Below are 21,575 nucleotides of genomic sequence, written 5' to 3'. Positions count from 1 at the left end.
AATCAGCACTACCATCTTGTTACATACACTGTTTCTCCGATCTAAAGATCTCCCTCCAAGCTGTTATTACCTGTATGTTGTGCTCATGGAGCTAAGAGAATAACATGTGTTTTTAAAAAATATTTCCAGCGTGTGTGTGTTGTTGTTTTTAAAAAATGTATACATGTTCCTAGAGCCTGACTTCTCAGCATTTGCCATCCCTGAGATTATAATTTTGTTTCTGACGGTTGGAAGTCACACACCAATAAAAGTGAACCTTAAATAAAAGCTTTTCTTGAGGGGGACAGTTGCTGTTGTTATTATCATCTATTCCCCACTTCCTTCCATAGGAGTCCAGGGCAGCAATCCTTGCAACATTTTTAGTTACCCAAGATGAAATCTTACGTTATGTTCTCCTGTGTATCCTTTTCCCAGTTAAAATGAGTAACTTTCATTTTCAAGATCAAGGAATACAGTGGTACCTCAGGCTACATACGCTTCAGGTTACATACACTTCAGGTTACAGACTCCACTAACCCAGAAATAGTGCTTCAGGTTAAAAACTTTGCTTCAGGATGAGAACAGAAATCGTGCTCCGGCAGCACAGCAGCAGCAGGAGGCCCCATTAGCTAAAGTGGTGCTTCAGGTTAAGAACAGTTTCAGGTTAAGAACGGACCTCTGGAACAAATTAAGTACTTAACCCGAGGTACCACTATATTGTTTACTGATCACAACTTTCAGATTCATGCTAGAGATTGGATGTGCAATTCTCCAGGCCAGGGCAAGGGGGACCTTTGGCTCTCCAGATTTTCCTGGACTCCAACTGCCATCGCCCGTGTCCATTTGCCATGTTGGCTGGGACTGATGGGAATTGGGAGCCCAACATCTGAAGAGCCTCAGGTTCCCCACCACCTGCTCTGGTTCTCCTGTATTTTTTTAACAAGGCCAATAGAGCTCCTTATCTGGTTAAAAGGGTGGTTTTCTGATAATTTTCCTCTCTTTTACTATCTCCTTGGAGTCTTTTTTAAAGAGTTTTTTTCATTAAAAAAAATAAATATGCAGGAGGTTTTTCCCATTTCATATCTGTACCGCTTCATATTTTAAAGAAAGAAATCACAAGGCAACCGACATTAAAGCATCAAATAAAACAATTCAGACTAAGCCATTACAGAAGGAAGTCAAATATTAAGTATATATTCAAAGGAGTGTAATGAACCAGAAACTAAAAGATTACCTTAAAAGATTTAAAAATAAAACAATACAGAGAAGGTCAACTACAGAATGCACATTTAATGCAGTAAAATTAATGAAAAAGTGTCTTAAACATTTCAAAAGAAAACATTAATAATGGAAGTCAAATATAAAATGCACATTTAAAAGAGCACAAGTAGTAAGAAAATATAAGCATAGAACGTATCTGTTGTTGTTGCATCATGGTGGATGATGGTTGTGGAAGCTCAGGCTCCATGACCTGGATCTGCATTAAGAGACAGTCAAGATGGTCTCTGGCCACCTCAACAGCCTTTTGTAGCTGGAGTCAGTCCTGCCCTCCCAGGCCAGGTGGAAAAGGCCTGCAAGGCAGGGAGCAGGTCTTCCAGGACTCACAGCCCAGATGGTCTCCCCACAGTTCCACACACTTTCCACCTTTCACAGGAGACCCACCTGTCAGCCTTTGGTTCTGATCTGTGGATTCCCATCAACACCCAAAAGCTTCATGCAAGAGATAGGTGGCTGCAACTTTCCCCCCATGGCACTGCAGTGGGCATGACCTTGTTACCCGCTTTCTGGCCATATAGCTAAGTTAGGCACAGTAGCAGCTATAACTTTTCTTCTCCTCCCTCTTCTCCCCCCCCCCTCCAATTTTTGTACAGCTATGCATACAAACTTACCCAGGGGGGAAATGAAGCAATAATACTTTGCTGCCTTTGAAGCACTTCCCCTGGACTTTCACTGAACTCCCTCTTCTTGGCTTGTGGAAATGTTTGTAGGTACCTCTCATTAACTTTAACGGGGCCTGCGATCCGCAGGACGCAAGTGAGGGGTCTCAGTGTTAATGGTGCCCTCACACGTCTCCTGAAGGCCTCTTGTGTTGTGGACTCCTCTGTGCGGAAAGCCCTTGGACTAGGCCAGGCGGCGCTGAATCTCCCAGCGCCGTGTTTTATTTTTCTTCCTCTGGTCTGGGTGAGACAATGGCCGCTCTATCCTTCCAAACCAAGCCAGGGAAGAAATAGCAGCAAGAAGCAAAGGCTGGCTCTCTGTGTAGAGTCGACCATCTTCAGCCAGGGCCTTGCCACCCAACAGAGGGGCATACGCTTTCTCAGGCACCCAAAAAGCCATTCCCCATTCCATTTCAGTTTTGCTTCCATGTGCCTTTCCCACTCCTGTTTTTCTTTCTAGTTTCCCAGCCCGCCCGACCCCCCTTTTGTCAGATTGGTATTTTATTTGGCTCCATGCTGTCTACGGGGCTGTCCCGTTTAACCCCTTCCTTGCCGCTTCCGAGATAAGAATTGGCTCCTTTGAAATCAGATAAACAGTCTCATAAATACCAAGAAAGAAACAACACTGCAGCTTTCTGAAGGAAACTGTGTGTGCTTGGGATGGGGGGGGCGGGGAGGGGGGAAGAGACGAGATAATTTGCCAAAAGGCCGAACACGTAAGTGGGGAGATGAGTCATTGAGTGGGCGATTCCCTGCAGGGCTAGCTGCTTACCTTGTCACCGTACATGCTGTCAGTACGGCACCCGTGAGTGATTAGCCATGCTTTGGGCACACTAGATGGGAGATTCCCAGCTTCTGTTCAAAAATAATGATGAAGTTTCTAGCCTTCAGGGTTGGAAAGAAAAGCTTGACAATAGGTGGCTGTAGTGGTAAAAAAAGGTAAAGGACCCCTGGACAGTTAAGTCCAGTCAAAGATGACTATGGGGTGCTGCGCTCATCTCACTTCAGACTGAGAAACCGGCGTCTGTCCACAGACAGCTTTCTGAGTCATGTGGCTAGCATGACAAAACCGCTTCTGGTGCAACGAAACACCATGACTGAAGCCAGAGCGCTCGAAAACCCCATTTACCTTCCCACCACAGTGGTACCTATTTATCTACTTGCACTGGCATGCTTTCAAACTGCTAGGTTGGCAGGAGCTGGGACAGAGCAACGGGAGCTCACCCCGTCATGGGGATTCAAACCACCGACCTTCTGATCGGCAAGCCCAAGTGGCTCAGTGGTTTAGACCACAGCGCCACCCGCATCCGAGGCAGGTATTGTGCACCATCTTAGGGAATAAGATGATGTTCCTTCATCACAGGGTCGATGCACTGGAAGTTCCTAAGTCAAATTTTAGTTCAGCCGCCTGGTCTTAAGGAAGATGTTGGGGTTCAGCTCACCCATATATAATAGGAGGGTAATTGTCCTGGCCTACCTTGCAAGGTGGTCAGAACTGCTGCCAAAGTATGTTTAGTATTTCGGGCATTATGGGGCTGACTATATAAACACAAGGTAAAGGTAAAGGTAAACACAAGGTAGCAGCAATGAAAAAGAATCAATGAGCACAAAGCTATTGGTCCTACATGTGGTCAAGCCATGGTGTGCTTTCCTTGGGACACTTGCCTGGCACCCACATTGCTGCATTTTTGGCATCAGGTCAAGAGCTTTTTATTCTCCTTTTAACATTTTTATTTTTAAGTTGCTGCACTATGGTGGGTGGTTTTAGTGTATAAATTTGGTGGCTGTTCTGGTTTTGTGCTGTGTATGGTGTGCTGCTTTAGTTTTTATGACGCTTTGTCTTATTGTGGGATGGAGAGAGAGAGAGAGAGAGAGAGAGAGAGAGAGAGAGAGCTTTTTTCTTTAAAAATGGGTACTGTCATTTTGACTCAAGAAAATACCATTTTATTGTTCAAATTGGGAAAAATAAATACAGTAAATGGACAAAAGTACGAAGATTCACAAAATGTTAGGGGTACGCATACCCCTGTGTCCCCCCAGAAAAAAGGGGTGGGGTGTAATGTTTTATTCTTGTGCTTTTATTTATTTTTATTTTGCTACTGCCACCTAGACAATTTATTTTATGGGGAAGCTCATAAATATAAATCATATGTATCGCAGGATAGCAGCAACACTCACATTGTGGATAAATGTTTCCACCAAGACACTGTTGTTAGGTCAGGAACATGTTGTAGAATAATAAAACGCTGCTTGCATGTGCATGTGCATCAGTGCCCTCTATCCAAGGGGAAGATTTCTGGCCAGCAGGTTTCCTTTAGTGATCACACTATTCAAGCTCTCTTTGTGCCTCTGTGCATGCAGAGTGAAAGGGGAGGCTATGGCATGCGGTCCAGGGAGATACAAAAATCCAGAATACGGTGTAGTGTGACAATGTTTTTCGTTGCTTTTGTTTGCTCATTCGTTTTGCCCTCCTGCCATCTTTGAATTGGCAAGGAATACCTAAACCAAGAAATGGGGGGGGGGGGGAGCCAAGTCCACAGAGAGAGGAGATTGGGTGGATGGAGGGGGGAGGGGGAGCCCTCTCAGATTTCTCAACGGATAATTAAGCAACAAGGGGGTGGAGAGGGTAGCTAAGATTTTGAAAAATGCCTTGACAAGAGCTAATGCTGTACAGGGATAAGTGTAGACATGATATAAGGCAAGGGTTAGCCTCTAGGATCAAAGAGGCACACCTAATACTCCTATGCCCCTTTCCTGGCTTGCGTAATGGAGACAGGGAGGTCATTTTTCTTTCCTGTCCAGCAGAAACTTTAACTGGGACTTTAAACAGCGCATCTGAAACCTCCAATGCAACATTCACCATTGTATTCAATTAAAGCAGAAAGTTCAGGGGTGTTCCCAATCCAGCAGTGGTTCTGGGTTGCCATTTATATTCTATCAGATCACACAGTGCTTATGCTTTCTATTCAGGGACATTTTGAATGACAAATAGCAAAGGAACAGAAATCATTCGCAAGAACTCGGCTTATAGGATGCATCTGTAGCTTATGCTGCTTATGTATGTTTACCATGTTTGGAAAGAAGCATTGGCTCCTGTTTGGATACTTTTTGAAACCATGACTGGAGAGAGATTTGCCGACAATGCATTCTCATCATCATCCATAACATTTGCAGAGCACTTTCTAGTGTTCAAAGCACTTCAAATCTGTTATTATCTTTGGGGGATCTTTACAACCTTCCCCTGCCCCAGAATGTCGGTATTATTTTTCCCAGTATTACAGAGCGGGGGCTGGGGCTAACTAAGGACACGGGGGTCTTTTTTGTTTTGTAGCTCAGTCACTTACGCCGCCCCAGCTCTTGCCACCACAGAGAAAAAACAGCTGGGAAATGTCAGGAAATAGCACCTCTTCCTAGCCATAGGGTGGGCTTCTGGCACAGCACAGTATTTTGTACAGTACCAGAAAGCAGCCCAAGGTGTCTTCCCCAGTGTAAATAAACTGAGTGTAATGTTTATGCAAACTGTGCAACTCTTTCTTTCTTTCTTTCTTCTTCTCTGGTTCAGTTGTGACTATTCATTATTTATATGCACATAGATCCATAAAGGTGTGGTCTAGGAGTGCCATCCACACTGGGGGAAATTCCAGTGGAATGCTGGCATACACACAGCAACTGGGTTTAGAGTACAGAACTAACACACACAAACACACATTTCTCCTTTCAAGTATTTCCCATGATTATTTCCTCTACCTGTTTCTCTCTTCTTAGGTTGATACCTTAAATCCTAAGGCTAGAAATGTTTTGATCCCATCAGGCCCAGCAGCCATGCCCTGTGATAGGGATTGTGGGAATTGTAGTCCGAGAGCACCTGGAGGGCCGCAGGTTCCCCATCCCTAATGTAAATTGTGTACTGATATAGAGAGCCCTAATATAGTTGTGGACACTACACTAGGTGGTTTCAAAAGAGGAGGAGAGAAATTCAGGAATGATAAGGCTATCAGTGGCTACTAGGCATGATGACTATATTCTATCTACACTGTTGGAGACAGTATCTCTCTGAATACCACCTGCTAAGAATCACATGTGGGGAGAGCACTGTTGCACTCAGACCTTGCTTGTGAGCTTCCCATAGGCATCTGGTTGGCCACTGTGAAAACAGGATGCTGGACTAAAGAGGCCATTGGACTGGTCCAAGTGGGCTGCTCTTATGTTCTTAAATGATTCCTGGATACTCAGGATAGTTTGCAGTTTCCACCTGATGTTCAGGTTGCGTGTAGATGACCTTCGAGCAGCATACAGAATGGTTATATGTTGGTTGTGGCAGAATCTCCATGGGATTGTCACCAGGTTTATTGACTGCATCGATTTATGCTACCTTCTCAATCTCCCGGGCTCACACCTCAGCTAGGCCCCTCTTTACGTTGGAGGGTTTTCCTTCCCTGCTGTTGCTGTCATGAAATTAAAGCCTCAGTAATCCATGTTACAGGAATGAAGCCAGCGAGTGTGGGAAAGAATGGGGGTCGTTTTCATGAATCCTGTTACCAGAAGTATTTCCACCAATAGAGCCAATATGTTAACAGCATCCTCTGTCATCTACGTGATCAACACAGCAAGAGAAAGCAGTTTGGGTTGCATTCCATTATGATTAACATGGTATGTTATGAATATGTGGCTTATTATGTAGCTTGCAAATCCCCTTTCCTCTAAGCAAGGCCTCTATTGGTTTTACTGGTAATCCTGCCTGGATAAAGGAACCTAGGTGGTTGAAATAAACATCCCATACTCCATGGAGCACCCCGAAGGCCTGAAGCTGAAAGAATTCAACACTTGGAGACGAAATCATCTAATCACTTAAGGACCTTGATACTGTGTGCACTTATCAGTCCATCGCTGGGTGCCTCTAGTCTCTCTCCTTGTATTGATAGAGAACTTGCTTGATTTGATCATCATCAGAGGCCCTTCTGTCTGTGCCCAACAGGAGTAGCCCAGAGGGTGACAACAGGAGGACAAGCCTTTTGGCTGGCCGCTGCCCATTCAAGGAATGCTCTTCTCAGTGAAGCTCACCTGGAACCAATAGTGATGCATTTTCAGCTCCCGTTCATTTGGCAGCTAATTTTTCTTTGACGCTAGGGGCCAATGATTGTCATTTACAGTGGTACCTCAGGTTAAGAACTTAATTCGTTCCAGAGGTCTGTTCTTAACCTGAAACTGTTCTTAACCTGAAGCACCACTTTAGCTAATGGGGCCTCCCGCTGCTGCCACCGCACGATTTCTATTCTCATCCTGAAGCAGAGTTCTTAACCTGAGGTACTGTTTCTGGGTTAGCGGAGTCTGTAACCTGAAGCGCCTGTAACCTGAAGAGTCTGTAACCCGAGGGACCACTGTATAATGATTGCCATTTGTTTCCACACCTGGGCTTTAATGAAAATTTTAGTTCCCTCCCTCTTTTGTTCTGCCTTCCATTCTCCGGAAATGTCCATGTGTGAGAGACTCAATAATAAGAGACAGAAAGTCAAGAGCAGTTTGACCTTTTCCATCTCTCTTTCTCAAAGTGCAATGCAGACCTCTCCCTGTCTACATAGAATGAAGTCCTATTAAATTCAATCATGGTGCTTACAAAATGGACACAAGTAGGACTGAGGCCTCCGTGACACAAAATCCTCTTCTTGGGAGAATACTTAATGAAGAATGCTGTGTTAGTTGTGCAAATCAAGAAAAATATTTTTGGCAGAATTATGCATGTATATTTGTGAGTGTGCGTGTGCATGCACATGTGTACAGAGAGTGGGAGAGAGAGAGAGAGAGAAATAGAGAGGTGCAGCTGTGCTCATTTTTGCCCCTATGGCAAAATCTGTAGACCCTGCACTGGGCAATATATAATAGTACAGTGACTTTGAAATGTGGTGTAACGGCTCTGCTTTCCTTGGCAATCCTCCTGCTCAATCTGCTAAGTGGGGGCTTTGGACATCTTCCCCAAAGGCTTACTTTAATGGCAGCACTTGGCAGAAAAGGAGTAGCACACTCAGTCTCATATATGGGTCAAGATTCTGTTCCCATGTTTGAATTAGGTTTAGTTATTGCAACATTTGCAGTATATTGCAATATGTTCTGGTAAGATTCCTAGCTTACCAGAAAAGTCAAGGCAAGACTTGGTATGAGGAGGAAAGGGGAGGAGCTTCTCTCTAAGTATCAAGGTTTATGCCCACCAATTTGCAGTCCAAGGAGTACAATGAATGCGTCCAGCATCCTACACTGTGTGCTCTAACATGTTTATTGCTGTCAAAGCTTTCCCAGGAGGTCTAGTAGGAATGGCATAGCACTGGAGATCTTGCTGAAACGTGGATGCTTGTGTGTGGAGGGGTTAAAACTATAGCCCCCAGGCTCTTTTTATTTTTTAAAGCAAGTCTCCAGCCCTTGTAGAATCAGAAAGAAGAGGCTAAATCTGCATGAGCTCTTGGGCCAGTGTGTTTTTGAGACTGCCTGTTTCTATCTTTCAGTGCAAATGAGGGACATTTGGGAAAGCAGGGCTAGGTAATTAGTCAAAGGCATTCCCAAGTGACACACCCAGTGAATGAACTTCCTGATTCATACTGAAGCTTCCTTCCTTGGTGGAGAAGTAATTGCCGCTCCATGAAAAACTACTCAGAAATCCTGGCTTTTAGAATAGCAGTAGCAGCGCACATGGTAGAATGGAGCTCGCCTTTTGATGCCACTGTTTCTGCTGCTTACCTCGATGGGGCTGCCTGGGTGGAGGCACCTGGAACCACCAAAAGAGTCTATCTGGTGCTCTCAAAGCCCCAACCTCATCCCCACCCAGCCTCATCCCTGCCCCAACTAGGTAAGCAGCAGCAACACTGGTGTCCTGAGTGTGGATCTGCCCCACTGCAGGCAGCCGCAAAGACCGTTGTCCATTATCTAATTCAGGTCTAATTTCATACCCTTTCCCACATGTTCTTTTCTTCCCCTGAGTTTGTAAACATTGTTTTTACAATGTTTACATTTAAACAACATTGGTTTTCAATGTCCTGCCTGTGCCAATGCAGATAAAGTCCATCATTAGCTTATCCCTGTTGGACAGGGCTAGAGGTTATGCTAGACCTGCAAAATAGCAAAGTTTAATACCCTTTCTTCTGAGGAAAGGGGGGCAATAACCGCAGTGTAATCAAGTGCTGTTGTCCAGTTTTGTCGTGTTTTTGTTTTTTAATTAAGGGAAATGTGAAGTAGCTGAGCAATTAATTGGAGGGGGGTAGGAGTGAGAATTGAAAGGTTTCAACTACAGGGAGAAGAAATCACTGGGACAGCAGGTCTACCCATTGAGAAACAAGTTTATCAGACCAAGTCTACCCAATTTGGTAGACTTGGGCTCTAAAATAGTAGACCTCTTCTCTGATGCTAGTTCTGAATGTTTGTCAAAATCTGTGAGTGCACAATAGTCCTGATGCAACAGTTCTTAGAGGCGGGGGGTGGAATTCTCTCTCATTAGGATCTGTCTCTTTTTGCTCTTTCTCCTAAGCCTTGAAGAGCAGGGGGAGAAGAGACAAGCAACTATGCTGTGTTGTCCTTCTTTTGAAATTAACAATGAATATTTCCTTTTGATTTGCCACATTAGCACTAATGGAGTCCTCACCAAGAAGAGGGGGATGTGTCGAATGAAGTGGGACAGATTAACTCTTTGGGCCCTTCTTCCACATGCAGTGCCTCTGCATCCATATTAGGCATCTGCATTTCAATTAAAACACAAACACTGTTAAATAATGTGTACGCTCCACAAATGCTATGGAGAAACATATTAAAGTGCCCGTAATGTGCATGCTGCTCATATATACCAAGTCAGCACACTGAGGTGTCTCAATGTGTATACTAAACACACTATACATATATATCTAAGAGGGGGCAACTTTTAAATCCCATTTATTTCAATGGCAGATACATGCTTAAACTCTTCCTCTTTTTTATTTTTTAAAGAGGACTTAACATTGCTTAAACTTGGCATCAGCAACAATTTTCAATAAACTAACTTTCACCATTTCTGACACTGTAGGGGAGTGACAGCTGAGAATAGGGGGAGGACGATGTAAATGTTGCTATCCCGTTACTTGTAAAACTGAAAAGCTTCTAAACATTTTTAACAGCAATTAATTCCACCAGGAATGTGAAGCACACACTTAAATCTCCAACTAAACTCTCTTCCGACATCCCCTTGATTTCAGCTGGAAACATTCAAATGCGTGCTTAACTCTCCTACTGAATTTGGTAAGAAGCCAAAACCTTCTCACTTCGGTTGAATCATGTCCCATGTTTACTTGAATGCAAGTTCTGGTGATTTCAGATAAATTCTTCCAAATCAAGGTGCTTAGCATCAAGGCACAACTGTCTAGAATCCATGTACTAACATTTAATGGGGCTGTGAATCATGGTCTGTGTCTGTCTGCCTAGTGCTAAGACTTTTATTTATTTATTTTTTAAATCTCTGTTGGGTCTGCAAGCTCTCAAGCAACTACCACAACTATAAACATTTTTTCTCTGTAGTATTAAATCATATATGTTTATGACACAGCACCAGCAACTAGCAATATCAATAAATATAGAGCTTTCTCAAAATATGATGTATATTTAAAATAATTTCATGTTATTTCTGTTCATGTATAAAGATGATTGACACCCTATTTATTTGAACGCCCGCCCTGTGCTATATCTCTCCTAGGCACAGGGTGGTTGACAGTAGTCAGTCTCCTAGGGAATTCATGGATGCAAACAAGATTCTAGACAGAAATTTTCAGTCTTTATAAAAAATATAAATATAAACCAGTAGGGCTTAATGCTGGATCATCTCCCCACTATTTATCTCCCTGTTGCTAATCAAGTTCTGTTCTTGCAAATTTCATACTTCCTCCCTCACTGCTGTTTTCCCATTAGCACAAACAGGAAAATAAGTTTCCAAACTCAAACAGAGAGGATTTTGCACTCCGTTTCAGCTTGATTAGACGAGGAATCCGTCTGACTTTAGGGAGTGATGGCCTTAAGGAAAGCAAAATCTTCATAAAGCTTTTCTTTATTATTAATATTATTATTATTCTTTAAATCCGCATAAATATTTGGCAAGGCAAACCTGTTCTCTTCGCAAGTGGTCATACAGATTTGAGGTAGAAAACCCGGTACAGGAAATGTATAAAATGCATCCATTTAGGTAGTTTAAATACATCCAAACAAAAATATGAAATGGAATCAACGATGTTGGGAGAGGAGAGACATGGTCGGAGGGGGAGACCTTGTGTTTATTTACATCAAAACGAATAACGACACTAGGCACAACAGGCAAGCCTGCCACAGGGAAGCATCCTTGCCAATCACTGGTTTCAACGCAGGGGATCACCATGTGCTGAACTTTCTCCGGCAGAAACCAGGCAACCTTTTAAATGGTGCTTAATTGTAGCTGGATCATGCCCAGTATTCCCCTCCCCCGCAAGTGCAGGAGGAACCAATCCCCCAAACTTGGGGGGTGCAGGAAATGAGTGAAGTGGTGGTGGGAGGAAGGTATGGAAAGCTCATGCACGTCTGTAGGGGGGAGTGTCTCTAGAGTGCATGGCCAATCCCCCCATCGACCACGGGCAATACCGGGTCCCAGGCCAGGCAGGCGACAGTGCATTTACAACAGGAGGAGCAGATTGGGAGTCCTGTTCTTTCACTTTGCACCTTTCTTTCTGAACTAGATTCTCTTTTAACTGGGGAGGAGAGGGGATGAAAGCAGAGGAAATGTAAACCTAGGGCACAGAGACGGAAGAAAGCAGCCGGGTTACAGCCAAAGCGAGCCTCCTTCCATTTCTGCAACCTGGACCTGAAAGTTTTGGCTCTGCCTAGAATTGCAGGCTGTGATCTTCAATTTGGCTTATTGACTCAGGTGGTTTCATGGGCATAGCATGGATTTTTGTTGGGGGGCAGGACTTTTGTTAGGGAGGGGAAGAACCTCAGTTTGCTATGTATTTTTATTGATTTTTATTGATGGAGGGGCAGCTACCCCTCCCTGCCCCCCTGCTACACCCACAGGAGCTTCATGGACTCCGATGGGGAGGGGGGTGGCGGTTTTGGAATAAGCCCCTTGAGGACCGCATAGCTGGCCCCACTGAAATCCAATGGATGGGTCCAGCCCAAGCCAAGAGTTTGGAAATCCAATTTGGGGGGTTCTTAATGTGCGCTGGATCGTGTCCAAAGGTGGGATTCAACTCCTCCAGCTCTTATCTGCATCCTTCCATCCTTGCCAGGAAGTAATCCCATTCCTAGCTGTGGGATTTACTCCTGAGCAAATCCGTTTATGTGCTCAGGTTTCCGGCTACAGCCCTGCTAGGGCGGGGGATCCTATAGATTTTGAAAAGGAAGCAAAGGCTCCGATCCGCACACTGACATGCAGAAAGAAAGTTGTTGCCTCAAGAGTGGCCTGGCGTTAATAGAGTGGGTGTACTTCGAAGTAGCTCTCCTCGTGTTCGATAGGATCCTCACGATGACCAGGATGTTTCGGGCTGCAGCCTAAATTGTGACGAAATCGGATTATCAACCTCTCTTCTCCTCCTCCCCCCTCCCACTCCCCCCCCCCCCTTCAGCAATGGCTTGACAGCAAATGGAAATCACTCTCAAGTCAGGATCGGCTGGCGGGCCTTCCACCTTCTTTTGTGCAACACAAGATCCCTTTCAGGTCCGCACACAATCCCGCGTGATATAGCTATATATATATATATATCTACATCTGTGGCACCCTGGTTCCATGAGACATTCAAAAGCGACATTAGACGACGCGATATCCCGCGCGGGTTTCCGGCAAGGCTTCTTCCTGCCTGACTTCCGAAGGCGCAGACGGTCCATCGTTTGACGTCCGGGCTTTCAAGCCAGCGAGTTACTGGCTTCAGGGAAGGGGGAGTTTTCCGTTCTCAGGCGTGTCGGGGGCCCCTCTCTCTCTGTTCCCCCTTCTGCAGCCTCCACATTGCACATGATCCTCGTCCTCACCGAGGCGGCCGCCGGCTCCCCGCTCCAAGGCTGCGAAGGGGAGGGCGGATCAGCAGACGGAAACAAACAAAAAAGCGGGTCGCGGACGATTTCTCTCTCTCTCTCTCTCTCTCCTTCTGAGTGTTGGGGATTTGGGGTGCGCGAGGGATGGGGCAGAGACCAACCAGGGAGAACAGGGTCCCCCATCCTGGGCGCGCGCGCAGTCCTCCTCCCAGCCACCTCGGTGGAGCCGGTTCTCTGGAAACGGTTCCTGGCTTCATTCATTGATTCAGTTCCAGCGCCCAGACCTGCTGAGGCCAGCCAGTCCTGCCCTTAAGCCGTTTTTCTCCGTGGCCTAAAGCGTGAGAATAGCCCTCGGTCTGCTGCAAGGGGGAGAGGGGAGGGGAGGAAAGAGGAAGAAACAAAAACCAGGAGGGAATGAATCTCCATTACGCATTAATCATCATCATCACCAGAAGAAAAGAAAACAGGGAAATGTAGAGGGGAGCCATCCTAAGCGTGTTACTCTTGAGAAAGTACGCTTTAGGAGGGCGCCTGGACTGCCTCCCCTGGGTCCTCCTGTGCTCAAGGGCGGCTCTGTCCCTAATAAGTGGATCCTAGTACTAATCATATCGATTGTCCTAAAAGGCCCAACGCAGCCCTTGCGAAGCGCGCTTAACAGTCCTCGCAGGCGAAGCAAGTGGCGCCAGCTCCTGCCTCTGCAACGAAAATCGACGGAGGGGCTTGCAAAGCGCTTGGTCTTGGTGGGGTCGTGCCTAAGGCAGAGGAGAGAGCCCGGCAAGGGAAGGAAGCAAGGAAGGAAGGTAGGTGTTTGCATGGCGAGCCCTTCTGCCGTCCACGAGGCCACTGTTTGTAAATTTCGCCCGGAAGGCTGTAAAGAAGACCCCGGAGTTGTTCATCTGTTTATGAGTATTAGATAATCAGGCGGAAGGCCATAAATTTCAGTCTCTATTTGCAGCCCTTTTATAAATATAGGAGGCTGCGTTTTGGTAAATACGTCGGAGCCCTCTACTAAATTACGCCGGTTATGAGTCTTTTAATTGCCGAGGCCGCTCCGCGAAAAAAAAACTCCGGGCAACGGGACCGAATAAATAAATCGCGGGGTTTATACAGGCTCTTGGATAGTATAAACTTTGCAGATGCTAATTTATTTACCCTTGGGAAGTATTTGCAACTCGGTCATTTAGTTATTATTTATTTTCAAATTCGGCTCCTCCTTATCTCCCCTCAACGAGAGCGAACGCACAGGAATAAAGATGGATGGATGAATTCCTTTTTCCTTTTCCTTTTTTTTATTTTTTATTTTAAATTCATTGATTAAGCGCCTTCTTTTAACTGTGGAGAGAGAAATCCACACCGGGACGGGAAATGGAGGAAATTGAGACTGAGAACTATATTGCAATACAAATTTTGAATAATGATGATTATGATGATGATAATGGCAGCTGAGATCGAATTCGATTAATGTTTCTATGGCCTGATACTTTTCTGTATTGAAACAGTATCGAAAACTAATCGGCCAAACGCCGTCATTGAGAGAGGGAGAAGAAGCGCAGAGCCTCTTTAAAAGCAGGAGCAGTACGTCTCACCGTCAATGCCCCCCCTCCTCCATTTTTACACTTCCAGAAAAGGGTGGGTTGAAATGGCCTGAATGCATTTATATTGAAGAGCAAGAGAGAAATCTATTAGCATACAAAATACGTAAATGGAAGCCTCAGGGCAGCCGAACCAGCTTCGCTGCAGTTCAATTTCAGAGGGTTTCTTTTTTTTGGGGGGGGGGTGTCGAGATTTGGGGAGATTGTATTCTGCTGGCAGCAGGAACCTGTGGTCTACAGAACAGCCCCCTCCCCAGCCCTATTTTATTGGTGAGAAGCTTCCATTAAAAGAAAAAGGGGGGAAGACCACTACAGTACTGTTGAGGAAACTCTTCCAGGGCGTATTTTGGAGCGGTCCCAATTCACCTCGTGTGCGCATTTATTCCTTGCGCCTTGGTTTTGCGCGGAGAAGTTTTTTTGTTTTGTTTTGTTTTTTGCAGGAAGCAACTGCAGCCAAAAGCCGCGAAGATACGGGATTATTATTCCGCCCCCCCCCCCCGCCGCCTTGTGTACAGTTCTCTCTGCTCGCCCTACCCCACCCCAAAACCCACATCCAAATGACCTTAACAGTTCTAAACAGCTCTGGCAATTCGGTGGCGCATTTTTAAATCCCGCCAGAAAGGGGAACAGGAGATGAGGAAATGAAGTCGAGAGTTGCCTTGCGCTTTTCATCGCTCCTGGAGGATTTTGAAATAATCTCTTGCGTTGTGCCGCCTTCTTGAGCCCCAAAACAAAAGAACCTATGCAAACTAGCGAAAGAGACGCCAAGAAAAGGATCAGTATCAATGGAACGTCCCTAGAGAGGACTGGGCCAAGATAGCTACATGCCATTTTAAAAGGGATGTGGGGTGTTTAAGTAGCGGCGCAATATTTGACAGGCTTCCCTGCATCTTCCCTATCCTTTCAGGGGTGTGGGGCACATTCAATATTCCCCCACCGGGTTTTTAAAAAAAAACTATTTGTTGCAGTCCGATCTTCCAAAAAGGATGCGGTTCCTGACCTGGGAGAAATAAAAGAAAAGTTGGCCATTTCATTTCGGCCGCCCTTTCCAAAAGTATTGGGACTTTTCTACCGCCAGATCCTACGCGTGTCTACTCAGAAGCAAGCGCCGCTGAGTTCAATTGGACTTCCAAGGAAGCTTGCATAGAATTTGCAGCTGTTTTCGACGGCCAACTTGCGGGGTGAAGAGAAGGCGCTTTGAGCCGCTGACTACTGAACGCACTTTTACTCAGAGTACACCCATTGAAACTAATTGGCTTCAGTTAGTTATGACCATCAATTTCAGTGAGTCTGCTCTGAGTAAACGTTAGTCGCCGGCAACCCTGGGTAACGTCTTAAGAGGAGAGCGCCGCTTTTGCATTCAGGAAGAAGCTCCTGCGACCCCACAACCAGCCCGCAAATAACGTTGGGTTGCCTCGGTGTCTTTACGCAGCTGCTTAACACTAGGGCAGCGAATAGAAATCAAAAGGATAACTTGTGGATCAGAACAAGCGGGGCCTGTCCAAAATGCCTGCCTGCCTGCCAGCCAGCCAGCCATGCCCGTTCACAGGGCATGCCATTTCCCTCCCGCTTCTGCCTCAACAGTCTGCTGAGGGCTTTCCCTCCCTATTTGCCCCTTGAAAATGTTACTACTTCTGAAAACCTTCCTATGGCGTAATGCTGCCAGCGCAGAAAGCAGACTGCTAGCAGAAGCCTTGTGTTGAATCTTGCAGAAAATCCAGTTCCAATGAGTCATTTGCACTTGCAGGATACACATTGCGCAACCACTGTCACCATTATTATACTCTTGTGAGAGGCAACACTAGTGTGTCAGTGCTTGTTAGCTGTTGCCTGCGCAACTATGTAACTCTTTGGCTTTGTTTCAGATGCGTTCACGCTGGAAGAACAAAATTGCTATTCTAGAAGAACATTCCTCGGACAGCACAATAGACGAGTCACTTCTAACTTTCCAGAAAGCGCAGTTCCAAACACTTTTCTCGCAGCGAGGCATGTTTATAAATAAACCTGCACCCGGGGTTAATCTGACCTAAAAGAAGGAAGATGGCTGCGGGCGATCTCACCGCTTTAACTCGCGGTCAGAAGCTCAAGCAACGGGCTTCGCCAATCTTTTCCTTCTAGGTCTGCTTCCTTTAACCATAGTAATTAATATATATTATTTCGGGGTGTAAAGAAAGGCGGCGCAACACGACATTTGGATGGCTCGTTCATCCAAGGTCGGTTTCCGATTCTCCCTCCGGCAAAGAACGTTCCGTGCAAGGGAGCAGTTCTCGTCAAGGAAGGGCGCGTTTTGCAGAATGCAGAACTGGGGACAACACTTGCAAGGAATGACCGCCCTCACTCAGCGCAGCCTGGCTCTGTCCTCCACCGTCTCACATCCACGCTAAAGGGAAATCAAACCAAGAGAACGAATGACTCACGTGCAGCGCGAGCCCACGCTTGTCTACTCAGAAGTATGTACAAGTGTGCACGCTTCCAAAGACGCGTGAAGGATGGATAAAGGCCTAAGGCTGCCATCCTAAATCACGCGATGTCGGGGATTGCGCGACAGGGGGCCGAGGGCAGATCGTTAGCAAAGCCGAAAGGCTTGGCCTAGGCCAGAGTCAAGTTTAAAAAGGGCGCATGGAGGGCGGACGCAGGGAACATTTATTACAGACGGTTACTTATTAGACATGACCATAGCAAAGGGATCCCTAGGAGCAATTCCCCCGTGGTCTTGAAACAGGGGAGCGAGCGATTCCCCTTCCCCTGCCTAGAGTGCTGATCTGTTAACGGATGAAGATTGGAAGGCATGCAGTGCAGGGAAATAATCGACCTTCTTTCCCCAAGAGATTGAGATCTCCACGGCAGTTGGCACATTAGGAAGGGGGTCGGAGAGAGGCTCCAGAGTCCCCCATTACTTCTCCTGAAATATTGCCTGCCGCAGTGTCCCATTCCGCGTTCATTCCTTGCTAAAATGTCATGCAATGCAACAGAGTTCGCGCGCAAAGCATCAGTTGGGGGGGGGGCGCAGATCCACCGACCCAGGTCTCCAACTTGGACTGCCGAACGCTTTAGCCCACACAGTCCTTATGGCCCTGATTCAGACACGACCGGCAGGATGAGCCCACCAAGGGATGCGGTGGGTATGGGAAGCTTTGTTTTGTGGGACAAAGGGCTTCAGATTGGGTGGGTATCAAAGCCTCAGATTGCTACAGCCCTCCTTTGAAGGCTGGTTGCTTAGTCTAGAAGAAACCCCCACCTCCCACACCAGTGCAGAAGGGCTCGTTTAGATCCAAAGGCCAGAGGCCTAGGCTATCCTTGGCACGCCTCTAGATCCCAGTCGCTGGGGAGCCAGAGCAAGAAGGAGCTGTTTTGCTCTCCTGCTCGGCTTGAGGAAGCTTTCCAGGGGCATCTAGTGAGAAACAGGGATGCTGGACAAGAGAGGCCTTGGGTCTGATCCAGCAGGGCTCTTCTTTCTGATTTAATAATTGAGGTTTAAGTACTCAGGTCACCAAATCTCATCTCTAATCTTTCCATCTCCCAAACCCACCGCACAGCAAATGCAGCTTTCCCCAACTTGCCACCCTAATATCCACTCCACTCTACTTAAAGGAGGAACCTTTCCTTCCTTACCCTATTCACTTGGACTTCCGTAGGCGTCAGTGGGCTTGATATCCAACAAAATACTGGACCATCTTAAAACCACACATAGAAAAAGCAAGCTCGCTTCTCTCTTGCTCCAGGCGGGATTCATTTTGAAAAACCAAGCAGAGATTTGCCAATGATTCCGAGGAGCTCTATAGCCTGCCAGCCTAATTCTACCCACAGGAGGGGTGGGGCTCCTTCCATACCCTTTTGCGATATCCAGGCCTCTGCTCTAGTTACCCCCACCGAGGAAATCAGCCTCAGAGAAAAACAGATCCTTGTTTGGGATAGCTATTCTTTAAGTGGAGCACCATTACCTCACATGAGCCTCTTACCTGAAGTTTAATGTGGGACAGGCCCGGAGACGAAGACCTGGAATTGGGGAAGGGGCGCGTGTTCTGGGGCAGAGAGGTCCACTCTCCGGAAGCGGAAGCCCGTGGGAGCAGGAGCAGGCTCGCTCAGGAGGTCAGACCTGGCCGTGAAGACAATCTCCAATGTGCCTTTTCCTCCCCTCTGCTATGGGACGGCTGAGCTCCAGGGTGAAGGGGCAGGGGTTGCAATTCCCTGGAACTGAGGAGAGTCTCTTCCCCACCCCTAGCCCCCGCGCCTCTAAGTTTCGGCCATGGCTACGCTCCGTGCAGCTGCCCTAAAGCCTGTGCAGAAACAAAGGTATTGTTTCCACCCCTTATATAGGGAGCCGCCACTCATCCCGCTACGTCTGGAACCAGGAGACTCGCTTTTCTGCCCCGCTCCTCCCGTTCGAGGGGAGGGCGCCTCTGAGCCCGCGCAGAGCGCCTTCGCGCTGGCCCTTACCGGCTGCTCTCGCTTCCTCTTGGCGTCGGCGCGGGGCTCGGCCTTCTTGAGCTCGGCCTTGAAGCCCTCGGCGGCCGGCCCGTCCTTAGCCAGCACCTCCATGAGGTAGGCGATGTAGCTGGTGGCCAGGCGCAGCGTCTTGATCTTGGACAGCTTCGTGTCGGCGGGCACGTTGGGGATGCACTCGCGCAGCTCGGCGAAGGCGCTGTTCAGGCTCTCGGTGCGGCGGCGCTCCTTGCGAGGCGCTCCGGGCGCCGACGACGAAGACGCACCCCGACGGCGCGCCGCGCTCAGCCGGCCGCCCAGCTCCGACGGGCTGCCGCCGTACGACGAGGCGGGCGAAGCCGACGAGCCCAGACCGGCGGCCGCTGCAGCCGCTGCCGCAGCTGCCGCGCACACCAACTCAGGAGGAGGCGGCGGCGGCGGGGAGAGGTCGGAGGCTGCGCTGAGCAGCCAGCCCTGCGCGAAGGGCCGCTCGGCCGGCGGGAAACATCGGCCGGGGGCCGGCGGAGGCGGCGGCGCGGGCGGCCCGAAGAGGAACGGCTCGTGGTGCGGGTGGTGGGGGTGGAGCAGCGCGCCGTGGTGCGGGTGGTGGTGGGGATGGGGGTGGCCCTGGTAGCCCCCCACCACGTTCATGGCGACGGCGGCGCCCCCGGGTCTCTGGCGCTACGAAGAAGCCATGGGGGGCTCGGCCCCGAGGGGCGCCCACGCTGCGGGCTCGCAGTCCAAGTTGCGTGGTCCAGCGGCGCGCTCCCTCTCTGCGGCGCTCGCCTCAGCGCTCCTGCTCTGCAGCCAGCAACTCGGCCGGCCTTTATGCAGCGGTGGGCTCTTTGATGTCACGCTGCGGTGAAGGGGAGGAGAGAGAGAGAGAGAGAGACGCACGCACAAGCACACAAGCAAGGAGGGAAGCGAACCCGGGATGGAGTGGTTTTGCCCCTGAGCAAGGAGGCTGGCTCAGTCAGTCCCCCCCCCCCCCAAGACCCAAGAGGCGTCGACCTCGACCACATTCGTGGTGCATAGAAACAGTATTGCAGTTTTGGGTTATTTATGGCATTCCCAGCCCACTTTTCCCTCCAAGGAGCTTACAAGCTGGTCTGCGTGGTTCCCACAACCACCGTGTCCCCAAGGTCACCCGGTGAGCTTCATGGCCCAGTGGGCATTTGAACCCTAGTCTCCCAGGCCCTATGGTCTGCCCCCTTCAGTTCAGTGGCACACCTAAGAAGAGACTTGCTGGATCCAGTCCAGCTTTCTCAGTGGTCAACCTACCCCAGCACTCTCCTCACCCAAACGAGTGTTATTGTTTCTTCCGAGTGCCACCATCAAACACACGGAGCCAGGGTTTGTGAGCACAACCACCTTCGCCCTCCCAGCCCTCGCGTATTTACTTGGAAGGCAATCCCGCGGAAGTTATTATGAAAGCGCGCCTGAGGTTGCCCACTTATCTACCGCGGAAGGTAGCGCGACTTCCTTCTGAGAAAACAGGCATGGGATCGGGGCTGGCAACAGACACCGGTTCTAAGGCAGGTTCCTGCTCCCTGAAGCTCTATTTACTGTTGGAGGAGCTTGGGAAAGAAAACTTTCCGCTCCTTATAAACCCTGCAAGAGTTTCCTTGGAAGTGCAGTCCCGGCTGGTTTCCCTGGATATTGCTTCCGAGGAACTGCATTCAAGATCGCTTTGATCCGGATCGGCTGAGAACGACGACAAGATATAGATAGAACCAGGGTGCTCTAGGACCACCCTCGGAGTCGGAGCCCTGGCAGATCAGCGGCACCCACCACCAAGCATTTTGCTTTGGAAAGAAGGCTAGATTTTGAGGACCGATGGATGAATAAGGATCTTTGACATGTGGTCCGATTCAAAGCGTATCTGCAGTGCAGCCCTAGTCTACCCAGAAGCTACTCTAAGTGGTTGTGGCCTTCCTCAGGAGTAAGCCCCACAGAGCTCAGTGGGACTCGCCTCCTTCTAAGGAGGCTTCCTAAAATGTCAGCGTTAAGGCTATGTCAAGCTCACATGCGTCCCTGAGAAATAGACCAGCATATCGGTATGTTGTGTTGCTGTAAGCCACCCCAAGTGTCCACGAATGTATGCGTGTACTAAGTGTATAGGTAGAATTCCATCACTTCCTATCAGCAGCGATGCGCATGGTAGAGGCCCGCAGATCTTCGTGTTTCGCAAGCACCTTAGTTGGGAATCCGCAGTCCCCACTGACTTCTGTCGCCCGAAGTTCAAGCGTTATTTATAAACCGCTTGCTCTGATATTTACCGGCCAAGCAAGGAAGGATTTAGGTCAGGATCTGAAAGAAAGATCTCTTCCAACAGCTTCCGCGGTTACTTTTGGAGCTTGCGCAGGAGAACATCCCCCCTGGATAATTCGAAAACATAGACAGCCGGGTCCTCTGTAAGGTTCCTCGAGCAAAACCCGCAGGGTTCCAGGAGTGCCAACGTGGCCCCGCGACCGTAGGTGCCAGATTGCCATGCAGCGTGCATGGCACTGGCACCGAAATTTGTAGGTGTCCGGGCCCCTTCAATTTTATGGGTACTCGGGCACCCAGGGCCCAGGAAATTGGCACTTGTGCAGGGTTCAACGGAGTTTGCTTACACAGGTGTCGGATTACAGCCAGCAATGGAAGTAAA

At 48.2% G+C, this 21,575-nt stretch overlaps 1 protein-coding gene across 3 annotated transcripts; it reads right to left on the bottom strand.

Moving 5' to 3' along the window:
* Positions 1-6,259: 6,259 nt before the first annotated feature.
* HAND1 (heart and neural crest derivatives expressed 1) lies at positions 6,260-19,826 on the bottom strand. Of its 3 annotated transcripts, none has more exons than XM_083429587.1 (3): positions 18,941-19,826; positions 11,956-13,270; positions 6,260-6,269 (listed from the first exon to the last, which is right to left on the bottom strand). In XM_083429587.1, the coding sequence occupies exons 1-2, from the start codon at positions 19,574-19,576 to the stop codon at positions 13,169-13,171; spliced, it is 738 nt and encodes a 245-aa protein (XP_083285713.1). In that variant the 5' UTR covers positions 19,577-19,826; the 3' UTR covers positions 6,260-6,269; positions 11,956-13,168. The 3 variants fall into 3 exon arrangements, with proteins under 3 accessions (XP_083285713.1, XP_083285714.1, XP_083285715.1); XM_083429588.1 differs by having other exon boundaries at positions 11,956-13,267; XM_083429589.1 differs by lacking the exons at positions 6,260-6,269; positions 11,956-13,270 and adding an exon at positions 18,479-18,599.
* Between the last annotated feature and the right edge of the window lie 1,749 nt (positions 19,827-21,575).

This window comes from Podarcis tiliguerta (assembly GCF_965153285.1).
Source record: "Podarcis tiliguerta genome assembly, chromosome: 2".
Taxonomy (NCBI): domain Eukaryota; kingdom Metazoa; phylum Chordata; class Lepidosauria; order Squamata; family Lacertidae; genus Podarcis; species Podarcis tiliguerta.
This window is presented reverse-complemented; position numbering and strand designations above follow the sequence as displayed.

What these genes read in the sequence shown, in the direction of transcription:
- HAND1 (XM_083429587.1), bottom strand. Translation starts at nt 19,576, where the DNA reads ATGAACGTGGTGGGGGGCTACCAGGGCCACCCCCATCCCCACCACCAC. An exon ending in AGAGGAAGCGAGAGCAGCCG is followed by an intron (nt 13,271 to 18,940) that starts GTAAGGGCCAGC and finishes TCCCCCTTGCAG; the next exon opens with CAGACCGAGGGCTATTCTCA.